Source organism: Empidonax traillii, unplaced genomic scaffold (genome assembly GCF_003031625.1).
Source record: "Empidonax traillii isolate 1590-97213 ecotype Southwest subspecies unplaced genomic scaffold, ASM303162v1 scaffold337:size667617, whole genome shotgun sequence".
Taxonomy (NCBI): domain Eukaryota; kingdom Metazoa; phylum Chordata; class Aves; order Passeriformes; family Tyrannidae; genus Empidonax; species Empidonax traillii.
Genome location: NW_020955530.1, coordinates 469184 through 484469, shown reverse-complemented (window position 1 = coordinate 484469; position 15286 = coordinate 469184). Strand labels below are relative to the sequence as shown.

General features: G+C 44.9%; 1 protein-coding gene across 5 annotated transcripts in view; it reads right to left on the bottom strand.

Moving 5' to 3' along the window:
- Window positions 1-15286, bottom strand: part of FGFR3 (fibroblast growth factor receptor 3) — a 55898-nt gene that overhangs the window by 16029 nt on the left and 24583 nt on the right. For all 5 annotated transcript variants that reach the window (XM_027891990.1, XM_027891991.1, XM_027891992.1 and 2 more), the window contains exons 3-6: window positions 14226-14279; window positions 8017-8186; window positions 3339-3462; window positions 2736-2926 (exon numbers count right to left, since the gene is read on the bottom strand). In XM_027891990.1, coding sequence (XP_027747791.1) covers window positions 2736-2926; window positions 3339-3462; window positions 8017-8186; window positions 14226-14279 — 539 coding nt within the window. The remainder of the gene's footprint in view (window positions 1-2735; window positions 2927-3338; window positions 3463-8016; window positions 8187-14225; window positions 14280-15286) is intronic.

Sequence of the window (15286 nt, the reverse complement as noted above, 5' to 3'; positions counted from 1 at the left end):
GGTTTATTTATCTTCTTCCATGCTGCCACAACAGCACATCAGTTTTTTCCCTAAACACCAAACAGTTGTTTTTATTTTGGCTGAAAATGCACAACTGTTTTAAGCGGCCTCAGAAGAAGCTTCAGTTCTGGAAATGAAAATAAAGCAATTCTCTTCTCAGTTTTGTTCTTACACTCTCCAGCCCAGTCTTGATGCCTGACCCTGCCAATATGACTTGCAGCCCACTAAAATCATCAGGGCAGCCAGCTCTGATAGGTTATTAACTGAACCCAGAGGAGGCACTAGAGGAGCCCCAGTGTCCATGTCTGATGACAAACACCACTGTTTTTGACCTGATCTCATCTCTGAAGCTTACGTGCTGGCAAGTCTGTCTGCCCTGACTAGCAGGGAAACGTGCCTGCCTGCTGTTGCTGCCTTGTTTGTAATTAAACTGGGCATGTTTCAATGCAGAATGTACAATTTAGCCTTTGACAAAGCTTGGGCACAGTGTTGCCAGCACCCCCCTGTAACTGGAATGCATTTAGTGCTCTTCTGCAAAGAAAAAGGGTTTTTCTTTGATCACAAATTAGCCCAGGCTTTCAGGAACTGATGCAGGTGATGGCTTGGTTTTGTCAAGCTGTTTAAAAAATGGGTTGAAAGTACAGCATTCAACTTATCCATCTGGACTGGGGTGGGGTTTGACCCCCTCGCTTTATATGTGTGTGTGTGGGAGGGGAATTTCACGTGCTAAGTACCACTCTGTCCCCCTCATGCGATGGACACTGGGATATTCCCCATACATAAACTGCCCCATAGCAGCTCCTACACTCCACAAAATCTCCTGAAGGCAGAAGGGAAGGACAGGTTGATAAAAAAAGCCTTATCTCCCTGCAGGCAGCACAGCATGGGGCAGGAGAGAGCCTGTTCTAAGGCAGCAGTGGGCAGGGGAGGGCTGTTAACAGCACCCTGCTCTGGCAGCACGGCCAGGATGCCGGGGCAAGGCAGCAGCACTGCATGGCATGAGGGGAACAAGTCCCTAAAGCCAATGAACTGCCCCCAAGATGACAGTGAGATCATTTTATCAGATCTTTACTTATGAAAAACAAGCACACACACGTTAAAAAAAAAAAAAAAATCTCCCTGCAAAGCTGGGCCTGACACAGCTCTGTGGAGGCCCAGTACTGGCTCACAAAAGATGCATCCCAAAATGGAAATGCTCCGTGCCCCAGTGCTGATGCCGGCATTAATACAATTCAAAGCATTCCTGATTAACCAGAAGTAGTAAATAGACGTGTGCTGGTCCTATTCAGCAAAAAAACATAAAACCAAACAAAACTTGTGCTTTCAAACGCCTGCCTGCGCTCCCCTTCGAGGAATGCGGAGCCTTTGCCGCTCACAGAAGAGAAGGTATTTGGCAATTCTAATTACCTAGCCACCCCGGTGCCGCTCCAACTTAATTTTAAAACACTATTTATACGGACTATTTATATGTTCTTTGCCACGGCAAAATGGGAGCTTGTGCTGGTGACACAAGGCACTGTTCACAGCGGCTCCTGCAAACTTCCAAAAGGTAGCACTTTATCCCACGGGGAGACCACACACGGAGCTCGGAGACTATACGAGATGGCATGTGACACAACCAGCTATTCAGAGCTTGGTACTGGGCTGTGAAACCAGGGGGAAATTCAAATATGCATAATTCAAACACATTTGGAGAGATGGCGAGAAATAAAAAGTTTTATCAACTTGTGAGAAGCACATGTTGCCAGTCCTGAAGAGCTGTCTCCAACCATTTCTTCCAACCAATCTGTTATTTCAATCTGTGTAATTATTTCCAGGGTCTCTGGCTTTTATTATCATGTATCTGGCTGAGTTACAGTTTTGTAGATACTGTCTGATAAGTGTTTGTTTTTTTTTTAAACTTCATGCAAAGAGAAGAAGGGTGTGTGCAGCAGGATGAGTATGGGGAATGTCCACACACAGGACAACCTCAGCTTGAAGCTGCAGAGATAAAATCTGCTTTCAGCATGAACTACAGAGCCAGAAAAACTCCATTTAGCCCTATATATTTTAATAAACACTAACACACGATGTCTTTAATTATTTAAAAAGAAAAAAGATTTTTGAAGTCCAATGTGCTTGTCACTCTCTATTCCCTACTTTTTATATTAACATTAGTTGAGGGAAACCAGACCCTCTGGTTTTGTACTGGCTGTAATCTGCAAGTTCCCATTCAAGAAAGCATTTTAGCAAAGTCTTTCTACATGAGTTTTTATTCAATTAAGAAAAAAAGGTTTCCTGAGCATGGATCATAGCAATGTCCACAAACTTTAGTGGGTGGAACAAGACTGTCTTGGCTCTCAGGTGCTGGTTTTTCAGCATTATTTAGTATGTGCACATTGCAGTGTGTTTGTTTGGAAAAGGAAGAATGTGTTTGAGTTGGGAGACTTTTATTTTAATAAGCCCTGAAAATACCTCTATTGAAGCTGTAAAAAAAGGTTATTTTTACAATTTTAGGTCAAGTGCAATCTGACAGCTCTTTTATTATGCTGCATTTCTCACAATTACCTCAGCTCTTTCAGCTACTTCGCTTATCTCTGCCACTACAGTAGTAGTGTTATCTCTGGCAAACAGAAGAGTTTGGAACATCGATTTTAGGACATTTTTGCTGTATCCCCTCTAAAATGCGGAGTGTTCCATGGTGTAGACTTACAGAAGGACTGCCCTGAGGGTGAGAAGAAGGAGCATGTACCAACCTTCAGCACCGTGACATATGGGGTCCCATCGGGTCCATACTTGCTGCCATTGACTTCCACGTGTTTCAGCCACTGGATATGAGGCTGGGCATCACTGTAGACCTTGCAGTGAAACTCCACATTGCTCCCGACCACCACGGTCTGGTTGGCAGGGAGCCCTGCTTGCAGGATGGGTCGGTGGGGTGACCTTTCTGAAAAACAGAAAAGAGACGAAATCCTTTTAACTGTCCTTCTTCCAGCCAGTATTCTCCTCTGAAACCTTTATCTCCTCTGGCTTTTTAGCAGAAAAGGTGCAAAAGAGTTTTGTTCCCCACAAGTGTCCTGACCCAGTGCTTCTCAAGCCAAACAGAGAAGCAGCCACCACGGAACAGAAGAGGCATTTCAGCCCTGCCATTCCTTTTCTGGCCCCTCTGTAGACTGGCTAAGTAATTTACTGATCACAGAGCCGAGCCTGAATTAATGGCCAAAAAGAAGCTTTTGTTTTAGAAGACACACAATCCAGCACTTTGAGAAAGAAACTAAGCTCCTGCTTCCCATATCCTACCATGAAGCTATTCAACACCACCACAGGTCAGTTGTAGAGAGAAAAAAGTGAAATCTCACCTAATACATCAAGCTGGTACGTGTGCCTAATGTTTCCATATTTGTTCTCCACAACACAGGTGTAATTTCCTCGATCTGACGGCACAACACTCTCCATCACCAGGCTCCACTGCTGGTGTCGCAACTGGAAGAAAACAAACCATCAAGTTCGTGGTCAAGTACCCTCATCAGCAGACCACTCAGACACCCGTGGCCAGCATGAATGGACTCCAGAGAAGCCTGAACATCACAAGGACCCATTACAAGGGTCATTAAAGTCTGAGAAAAGGCATTAAGACCAATGCAGAAATTTTGCAACACAAGGTAACATACAGAGATTTCAGTGGGGACTTCTCTATGTTTCCACATTAATCACAATAATGAAACCAGCTGACAGCTGAACGTGGCACTTCTCATTAGAATAACGACTTCAGAAGGCACCAGGTAAGATAACTCCAATCTGCTGGTCCCCTCTGCCACTCTGTCAGCTCAAAACATTGTACTCTCAGCTGTAGAGCTTTACCAACTGCTACATATAACCCATAAGAAGACTATGAACAATAAAATCATACTTCTCACCCCACCTATAATATATTTTAAAATGTGTGTGCTGCAGAGGCAACAGTTCATTGCATTAATTTCCCTATAAGAAACAGCAGAAAACATGTCCAGCCTCAAGTCTGGTCCCTAAAATGCTAGGTCAGCTCTACTATTTTGGCACAGAGTTCTACACTAGTTGGGTTTTCTAGATGTGGCTCATGTTAAGAACTGGTGGCTGTCCAGTAGCAGAAGGGAAAGCACAACCCATGTCTCCACCCTGACCTGCTGCCCTGTGATCTCAGCTAGAATGTTTGTCTCTAACGATTATAAAGGAGATAACAGACACAGAAAGCAAATCTTGAATTAATACAGAAAGCAACCAACAGTAACAAAGATGACTTCAGGGGGCATAGCGTACGAAAGCTCTCCAAACCTCTGGATATTAATTTGATGCCTTCTGCCGCCCAAAGCAGAACATTTAACTTTATTAAACATTTCGAAGGTGACCCCAAGGACACAGAAGCGGGAGATTACAACAGCACTGTGCTATATATGTCAAGGGCTGATGGAAAAAACAAGGGTGTAATTGCTCCTGGAGGTTTCTTGCTGCAGCAGGTGAACTCAAATATGAAGTCATTTAACCTCTTTTGCTACACATAAATTGCATCCACATGCTTCCCTTTAAAGGGCCAAGTTACAATCAAAGCCAGAATTTTGCAAAGAAAAGGTTTAAAATCATAGGACTAGACAGCTTAGTTGCATGATATGCAAGCAAAAGTCATTTTAACAGAGCTCTGTAGATCTCAGCATCCCTGAAAACAGCACTGCTGAGCACCCCACTTCTCAGAGAGCACTGATTCTAGCATTTCCTTTCATTTCAGGTTATAGGTGACAGGAGGCTGGGGCTAAACAGTCCATACAGACATCTCAGCTGTGGCAGACCTCTGGTCAGGTCTGACTGCACCTCTGCCCGCCCAGGACAGCACAAATGAAGGAGCTCAGGGCAGAACCAACATCACACCTTTTGTAAAGCAACCTCCCATTTGCTGCATCTCTGTAACTGTGTGGCAGTTACAGGGTAAGAGAAGTGCTGAGAACAGAGAGCCTGGACCCCGAGTTCACAGCTGAACATACCAGACTGTCCCGGAAGTTTCAATGCAAATTTGTGGCTGATCAGTGGCTCATTTCCATACTGGCTTTGTCTCACAGTTGTGTCTAAAGACTTCTTTTAATCCACTTTTCAGCACTGCAAAGTGTTTGCATCTCGAACCCCTAGGAGCTTCTTCAAGGAAAAGGGGCTCCAGACACATGGATGACTCCCTAGTCTGACCTGTATTATGAAGTCAGGTCCAAATTAGGTGTTTTACTAAGGATGCACTTTCAAAGACACTAATATGACATTTTCAAAGAACTTCCTCAGGTTTGTAATGGGGACTTTGGACTCCAAACAGAGAGAAGAACCCAGGGGCACAGACTTATGGGGCAGAACTTGTTTGGAAACGCTTTGAGAAGCAACAAATTTGGTTTTTTTTAAGGTTGAGACTGACAGTTAGACTTAAAGGATAATAAAATGGGTTGTTCCCCAGTTAGGATAGTCACTGCACTCGAAAGAGTACTAGAAACATGAAGTGACTTAGTGTAGGCATTAATCAAGTGGGTGAGATACTGGAAATCCCTCTGGTTTATTTGGTGTTGTCATTCTTGGCTCCTTGTGAAACAAACATTTGCAGACACACTTGGAACCTTGTGTTTGCCAGACTGGTATGCAAGTCAGTGCAATGGTCTGGGGAAGGGATAATCCTCCATCTCCCCTCCCCCTCAATCTTCCCTTCTAGGGTCATTTAACACACACAGGCTTACGATATTAGAGATTCCAACAAGGATTTAACCATTAATGCTCTTTGGGAAATTACATATGATAAGTCATATGAATTTCTTTTCTTTACCAGTTAAGGATGAACTGTAACAAAACTAGGTTAGCCTGCCCTTCATGTTTTCAACACTCACCCTTCTCTCTTGCAGGCTTTACACCCAGCAGTCACACGGGGTCTAAATGCCATGTGCAAGTGTCAGACGTGGAAGAGCGGTCAGCTTTCATTTGCTGACAACAGACTTCTCACAATCAACATTTAAACTCTTCCACACACTGAAAACAAATGAGAACACTCCCAGCTCAGGGATTTCTGGGTTAAGACCAGACCTCGAGATGAAGTAAGCCAACCAAACTCTGCCAGATCTGGATATTGCCCATTCTTTTCAAGCTGCCTAATCCTGTTATGAAGTTAAGTTGTAACAGGGAATTTAAATCTGAAATACATGAGATACCGAGCAGGTTTTCAATCTCCTTTTCTGGTTCAAATCTCAGCTGATACCTATCAGTATATTTATACTGGATGAGATTTATACTAGACTACTTACATCTAACTGCAGCTCATGAGCAAAAGCAAGCAAATAAAGGAAGGAAAATTACAGAGAGAGAAAGATGTCTTTATATTAAGAATGGGACAAAGAACTACACCTAGACAGATAGAGAGCTTAAACCAATCTTCCTGTAATTGGCCTGACATTGCCTTCAAAAGCTCTTTTAAGCATTGGCTTGTTGCTGGAAGGTGTCCCTAGAGAAACAAAGCACAGCGATGCCAAAGACTCACTACCATGTTGCAGAGGATGAAACGTGTCAATTTAAACTCAAAGATAGATTAAAACTCCTGGAAAGTGGATAGGGGAATTGCTTTCAGCTTCAGATTTTATTCTGCAAGCATAATTTAGTGCAGCTGATGTCACATAGTTTAGTAAAAAGCCGTTGGAATGGCGCACGCAAGCCTGAAAAACACTTCATGATGATCCTTACAGCCTGCAATTAGTAAAAGATGCTTGTGCTTTGTGCATGTCATCTGCCGAAGAGCAGTTTACCCACAGGAGTTGACTCCTCACTTCTTTTCCCTCTGTACCTTTTCAGAAGATTTAAACTTGAGCGTGCTCTCAGCCTCATCCTGGCTGGAGCAGGGACAGGACTGAGGAGAGAGCTTCAAAGGCTTCACTGAAGCAATCACAAAAGGCTCTTTCACGAACAGGTCTGAGCTAACAGGAAAGAAACAGCCCAAAACTGTGGGGAGGGAGGACTTTTTTGAATCCTTCTCTGGTTTCTGGAGCACGGCACGCTTTGCATGCCTGGTGCCCCTTCAAAACACTATGGATGTGGCAGGCATCAGCACACAGCTATTCCAAGTACTTTCCTATAAGTCACCTTCTCTCCTGAGCAGCAGCCCAAGAATATGGCAGAGTGCTGACAGAAATTGTCGCTCGGGAGTCCCTCCTGCTATGATGACTTTGTTATAATCAGCTGCTGCCAGTTTTGTTCTCCCCAAATAAAACCAAAAAAAAAAAAAGAGTAAAAGAGTATTACTGTCACCCTAAGCAATAACAACAACAAAAAAATCTGAAGAAAACTGATTTTCCTTTTAAAATCCTGCCGTAATTTGTCATATACAGTAGCACAGAAACTTCTGGCTAATTAAACAGTTCAGCTGCAGTAGGGTTTAGTGTCCCTGAGCTCCATCTATAAACATGAGCCAGAGCATTTTCCAGAACACCTCATGGTAGAAAGGAAGGAGGGAGCAGCCAAGGAGCAGATGCTATTACTCTGGCTACAAGGGAATCCAACACTTGACCAAGGGTCAGTGATTTATACCACAAGAATGTTAATGACTACCAGCACGAGTGTCCAGCTCTTTGGTGAGGTCCTTCCTATACCTTCAAAGGACACTGAATAGGTTTTCCTTGAAAGCTGGAAGTAACTACAGCTTGGTCCAACACATCTCAGTGCACTGGGCTGATCTCTAGAAATTAGGACAGAAATTTCTGTTCCTGCACTTTTATCACTGTTCACAATGCAACCATAAACCCAGCCCCATTTCTACCTACCCCGCCTAATGACCACTACAGAAAAACTTAAAAGGAATTAGCATTCAATCCCAAAGGACACCAGTCCTTTTTAAAACTCTGGTGTCAGGCAATTCCCTAAGGGTGCAGGAACCACCCTTGTTTCCACACAGTCAGGACAGCACTCTTACATCTACCAATGTTAATCACTGTGACATACCATTTTCTAGTTGGTAGAAAACTGCTACCAAAACTGCGATCCAAAGCAAGTCCTTACCTTAATGCCCCCAATCCTATGCTCCCCTTTGAACTCCTTGCCGTTTTTCAGCCAGTAGATGGAAGGGGTTGGGTTTCCACCCGCTGGGCATCGGAAGCGAACCGTGTTGGCGGCAGGAACTGCCAGCAGCTTCTTCTCCATCTTATCTGGCCGGGTCCAGAAGGGGACACCTGAGAAAGGAAAAAACCAAGTTGAACAGGCCCCTTTCTGCCACGGAGGATATCAGCTGGTGAGCAGATGCACTCGAGGAGGATTTGGCATGTGCGGAGTGACAGTTAAATTGCTACCTGTTGCAGTCAAGATAAATGACACAGAAATGCTTTTGAGCTAAATGACTCTCATAGACATAGACAGGGTGCTTGCATTTGGGGTTTGTGATGAAAGGTTCATGACCAGGTTCTTGTCTTGGTAATGCCAGTATAAATCTGAAGTGGCTGCTTTTAAATCAACAAGTAGAGTTATCCCAGATCAGGATGAGAACCTGGCCTCAGCGTGTAAAAAGCTACAGACAATAGTAGCCAAGAAGCATAAACAGCAGAAAGATGTTAGAACTGTAAAAGAATGCTGATGGGCCAGCAAGGGAGCAGAGAAAAAGTGTGAGCTCGGTGCACTGGAAAATGTTCCTCCTCCGTGAGTACAAACGTAGTGTAGCCTCCTTAAGGGAAGGAAAGAAAAAAACGCGCCAGTGCCAAACTGGTTTATCATGTTTATGTTCTGTAAGTATGAGTGATTTTAGTTTTAAAGATTCATGTTACCTTTGAACAGGGATAAGTTTTAAAACACCAGTGTTAGCATGAGATACTTTTTATAATCTGCCTCAAGTACAGCTACGTTCCTTGGCTGTGTTACAAACATTACATATTAACTCCAAATTAAGGCAGCAGCAGCGGCAAACTCATTATACTGGGAAGAAAGAAAGAGTTTTTTAAAAAAGCCTCCCGAGCTTTCATTTCTGCTTAAGGAAACACGGCAGAGCTGTACATGTTGTGTTTCCCCTGCCACACTGGGGCCACATCCAGCCCCCCAGATCTGTGCTGCACACCGAGGCCAAAAGGAGATGGGGGCAATGTGTTTGGCAGTGGGGGGCAGTGTTTGGGCTATAAAATAGCAAAAAGGAGGCCAAGGAGGGTAAATAGCATCTCCTTCAGATGGGCAGGAAGCCCATGGAGCACCCAAACCCACCAACTGCGAAGACTTGTGTGCTTCTGGCCAAGACAAACTGAGGGTGCTGGCCCTTCAAGAACTGTCTCGGAGAACACGATGGCTGCCAAAGCTGTTGGGAAAGCATCACTGCTGGTCTCTCCTGCAGCAGTGACAATGCTCAGTCACCACCACCCAGCACCACAGCCCCACCTCAGTGTTATTCTGAAGCCTCTGTAATCCCCTTCCCCTTAATGACAAGTGTTGTACAATGTTTTTGCCTCTTGCTGAATCCCTCTGAGATGCACATGAGCTCCCTCCTTTCTCCAGCACTCCCCAGGTGTACTAAGCCCTAGTGCATCTGGCTCCATGACACACATCTGGTTGCAATCCCAGGTTAAGTCAGTGATGACCCCACTTTGGTTCAAGTCCCCAGTGTCCCCCACACAGGCTCCCTGCTGCACTCCAGCTCCAGGGATATTGCAGGCAAGGTCATACAGCTCAGCCAAGGCAATCCATACACCCACTTATTTTTAGCACCTGATAACACCTCTTCTCGTGGTCCTCTCTCCTTGCTAAGCCCACCTGACCATGAGGAGCTGGATGTCAGGAGCTACATCCAGAAGGCCCTCCACTTGCCAGCGACATCGCTCTCATGTCTCACCTGCTTTCACACCTCTGCAACTGGATGTAGGTGCCTCAGTAACGCTGTCCCAGGGTTGGGACAGTACTCCCGGTACTGAGGGTTTGCATTTGCCCTCGGCCTGCCTTGCACAACGCTCCGTGATGCCTATCAGAGTCAGCCCCACGTATCAGAGGGATCTGCGCTCACCCATCCCGCGTACGCGCCTCATTTTTTAAACAACGAAACTGCTCAAGGGCCCTTTTCTTGCCAGGATGACACCAGATACGGCAGGAGAACGGCTGGCACAAACAGCAACAAAAGGAGGAATCCCCGCAATTCCCATGCTCCTGCAAAATCCCAGCTACAAACTTTGCTGTAAACACGTGACACACCCAGGGGAGGCCTCAAATACTGTGTGAAAATGTGGGCTAAACTGGGACATCATGCAGCCATCTACCACTCCAAATGGTAGAACTGCACAAAAACGGGAAATATCCCCCCCAAAAAATGTTAGAAGACTGGGTGCAACCCCTAAAAAAAAGAGCAGGTCTTGATGGTAAAATGCTGCTGCTGCTATCAGATAAACTGGAAAGGGCAGAAACCAAGCAAAGGCTGGGCAAAACCCCAGGCAGCAGCAGGGGAGTAAATGTGGAGGAGGACACTTGGGGTGGTGTTCTAAAGGCTGAAGAGGAGGGAGCTCCAAAAACCATGTTGGGAGATGCCTGGTCCCTGGTTTCTGAAGCATGGGCTGTTTTCTGTCTGCACACTTCCTTCTGGTGATGCACCCCGGTTTCCTGGGGACTTCACAGGGCTACAGGGCAGAGTTATGGGAAAGGCCAGGCACGGATGGAGAAGTCTCCCTTTGCTGCCACTAAGGAGGGCAGACAAATAACCTGCTGTTTGCTGTTTGATTAACATATCTGCCTACAATAAAATACATGTAATGGTGCTGTTGATACTCATCTGGGCACTGGGACGTAACTGGATCACATGGTCACCCTGCCAGGACCAGGGTCCTCCTTGTCCTGTGCCATTTGGGGCCCTTCCCCTTTCCACACCAGATGTGTGTGCTGCAGGGTGATGTTTTACCACATTTTCTCACTCAAAAGATGAGTTTGAATCTCTCAGGAGACCCATCAACTCACTGGCTGCAAATGTTGTCACTGAAGCCAAGGGGGATTTTGCTATCAGACATCAGAGATGAGCAAGAAGGAGCCCAGGAAAGTTTCCAGCTGGGGATATTCTCCATATGGAGCAAAGGCAGGATTCGCTCCTGCCTCCTGCAATTAGACACAGCTTCTTCCCTGAGTGCTTTCCCTTCATTTGGGTGCTCTTCTGTGAGATTCAGGGCTTGCCAGGGCTGGGCACCCCTGGATTAATGTGCCAAGACTCAAACAGGGCACTGCTCTCAAGTCAAACTGGAACTGGAAGAAAGCATCTACACATTGAAAACAGTGCCTTTGTTCTCACTTGCAGGAGCAGCGAACAAAACATCCCTGCTTTCGGTTTGCTCTGCCCCCTGAGTCCTTTCATTACCACTTTTTAAGGGGCTGAAAATGTTGCTAACTCTTCTTTTCAAGCAAAGCTTGCAAAGCTCCAGAGAGTTTTGGGAGCGGGAAAGGAGGAAGGATGAAAGACAGGAAAAATTTCTAGACCCGCTTTCTCTAAATTAATTACCAGCAGTGGTTTTGCATGTGCAGGTGTGGAAAAAAAAAAAAAGGGGGGGGGACCCACAAACATTATCACAGGCCCTTTCCCATCATCAAACACTAAGCCTGACGGTCCATTTTGTTCGTCAAAGACACCGGCCACCCATCCAACTGGAATGACCAATTAAAAAAAACTGAGAGCGATACTTGGAATAATTAATACAACTGAGCGCTCATTTAGCAATTAGGAGCTGCCACCAAATTCTGTGGCAGACAGAATCAACCCTAATTGTGTAATTTCCCCAGCTGACGCCTCCTAGGACACAGCCAGATTTAATTGGAGATTATAGGGGCTCTTTGAAGGTGCTGGGGCTGCGCAGTGGGGGCTCCAAACAAACAGATACTGAGGGGTAGGGAGCACTGGGGCAGAAGTGCAGTGTGTGAAAAGGGAGTTTTGTTTTTGTTTCAGGGCCAGGAAAAACAGCTGTAGAGAACAGAGGAATTGGAAAGTCTCTTTTTGCAAAGGCGGATCATGGTTTGTGACAAGGTTGCAACAAACGGGCTGATGATTTGAAGGGGCTGAAGTTCCTCCTTATACTTTTCTGCTGCCCATCCCTAAGGGATGCCCTGTTTCTGTACTGCCCCTCAGACAGCAGAGCAGGGCACTCCATGTGGAAGGCCAGTCTGCATGCTCTCCAAGAGTTTTTGAACCAAATATTAATTTCTTTTAGGACAAATTTCCTCTCATTCTCTTGTTTTAGTATTTCCAGCTCATCAAAACCTTAAAATTAATAATACTGGCTTCAAACTCATGACACTATGGGAACCAGATTTCCAAGCTCTCCATTATATGAGGATAAGAAAATCTCTCGAGGAACACAATTAAGACAGAAAAGCAACTTATCTTCGCAAGGGGTCAGGACACAAGGATGTTGTTCAGTGATGTTTTGTATGGCAACATCCAATGAGCCAGTCCTGGGTGATTTAACTACCCCTAAATATGAAACACTATCAGTTATATTGACTAGATGATAACTTTAAGGTCCCTTCCAACCCTAAGCATCCTATGATTCTATGGTTTGGGGCTTTTTTGCATGAAAGTGTGTTTGTTGCCTTTCCTCCTCTAACTCCTGACTGGCTATGTCCGATGGCCATGCAGGGGCTCGTACACCTCATTAGTAGGGCACATTTTGCCACAGGAGATGGGGGACCCAGAACTTTGGGCTGTCCAGAGGACATGGCACTGGCTACATTGTGTCTGCCTGTCTGAGATGGTCCTGCAGCCCCTGTTCCAGGTGGGATGTCCTAACAGTGGTGGTAGCAGGGTTAACAGCACGGCTGCCCAGATTGAAGAGATCTGCAAAGGTCAAGTGGAGGATGTGATGCCAAAGAAAGCAACATAAAGCACATCCACGTCACTAAATGCCATGAGGTCTCGCCACACAGACACATTAAGCTAATCAACCGTTTTTAAAGCAGAAGAGAATCCAACTTTTTACAATGAGACCCTTGAGCAAAGCCAGCCATTACCTTCAGGTCTAAAAAAAGAGACAGCCCGAAGTCAAGAAGACCCAGAAAACAGGCTATAAATACATGCGGAGAAACGTGTGTTTTCCTTTTCAGTGAAGAAAAACGTCTTTCTGTACCATAAAGCAGCTGATGTTTTGTGATACCTGTTGCTAAGAGATCGAGTTCCCTACAAACCACATTAAAAAAATGTACTGAACGATTAGTTGTGCTCATCAGGAGCTGCTCTGCAGCAGGAACAAATCCTGACCAAACCAGGCCTTCCCTTTGCCTGTACCGTGTTTCAGCAGGCACCAGGAGCCCTGAGCAGCTCTGCAAAGGTGCTTGTCACCTCCCAGGGTCCAGTCCTTAATTAGAAGCTATCAGAAAACCACTAACTGCTGCTGATGGGTCTCCTGGCACTGTAACTTATCATTACTGTCCACATACTGTATGACAGCGCCATGAACTCATTACATTTGAAAGAGTCCTGCATGTCCAACACTATGGCCAAGAGAGATTTTCCAGTCGTGTTGAACTTCTGCCAGTGTACATAGCTGATTAGGAGTTCAAATACAAGACATTTATTTATTAAAAACACAGGCAGCTCACTTTGCAGAAATATAAAGAGCAGAATAAAATGCAATGCTAATGCCTCTGAAGCATGTAATGATCCTGATTAATGCTTCTGCACTTAAAGAAACCAGTAGTAGGATTGAAAGAGATTCAGAGTAAAAGCACAGAGAGGCTCAGTCCTGGGACTCCCTTCCCCACATGAGCAAAAGTAAAAGCCAGTAAATCCAAAGGGGTTGCTCTTGCTTATGGCATCAGTAAATTTGGCCCTTGGCTGGTGTAAATCTTATCTTCTGACTCCAGCCAAGACGCTGGTAAGGACCAGAATCAGAACAGTTAAAAGTAAAGCCGTCCAAGGTTTGAAATGGTGCAACACTCATGTAATGTCAGTGTAGTTAAAAAAAAAAAATATGGTAACTGGGCTTGTCTGGATTTGCATGCAAGGAGGATTTATAGCTACTCATCAATTCAAATTTGCAGCATTAAGGCTCCAAAACACACTACTGCTGCTGTAGGATTCCACAGCAGCTATACCACTCTGGCAGCTATTTCTAATTTTTTAGATAAACAGCATCATGGTATCACCCTAAGGTCACTAACTTCAACACAAAGGAAGAGCTGCTGTCCAACCATGCCAACATCCATGTGAGCTGCACCACTTGGGAGCCACATCCCCTTGAAAGAAAAGGCCTCTGTAACCCAGAAAAACAAATTACCTGTATCTTCTGACTCATCGTCGTCATCTTCATCATCACCCGACGAAGGGGAATCTGGGAGAAGACAGAAAAAGAAGTGAAGCAGAAAGAGGGTGGTATGTGGGGACATCATGCTGGATGATGCTGTGTCATGGTGGGTTCCAGCAAGGGATGACAATCAAGTGATGGGTCACCCTTCCCTGCAGCTCCACCAGCCTATCCCTCCAATGCTGCCAAGGACAGCTAGCCAGGAACTTTCTGAACAGGGAGAAAGGCATCATGAGTTTGCCAGTGCTCTGCAGCCAGAAACTGGGGTCCCATGCCAAATACTTCTTCCTGTGTGAAATGCACTTCTCCGAATGAATACAAAAGATATTCCAAAATGGAAAGTTTCTTTTTGCAGAACAAGCTGTCTGACTGCCTTTTTTTTTCCCCCCCTCTAGCATTCACTCTGAAGAGTTATTTTGCCATGTCTCAAAGCTACAGGTCAGCATTTCTAATTCACTTTCCCCGTATTTTTCTTTTAACTCAATATACCCCTGCCATGTCTCCCTTCATTAATTCCTTGTTCAACCACTAAGACCAAAGCTCTTGAACTTCTCCTTGCAATCAAACCTCATTCTCCATTGACATTTTGATGGCTACTCCATGAACCAGTTCCCTTGGATTATACTCCTCCCACAGAGGCACCTTGAGGCTGTAACTGAATACAGGTTAACAGGTGGGAATTTTCCAGCTGTATCTTTCCAAAACATCCTGAACTGTTTCTTTTAATGTGGTCTAATATCTCACCTTCTCCAAGCTGTCCACAATAAAGTTTCAGTCCCTCTTCCCTCCACCTCAATGACTACTGTAAGTGTAAATTCCATTATCGAACAGCAGCTTAGTGTTTGATTTGGTTTACATTATTTAGTACAGTTCAGTACTGTACTCAATCTTGAAGATTTAACATCGCTGACTTTATATATATAGTCTCCAGGAATTTCCCTTTTAAATAAAGGCAAAATGCTATCAACCCAGCAGCCTTTATATTCTGAGACAGTGGTAAAAAAACTTGGCCTTAAACACTAGAAAACAGGAAG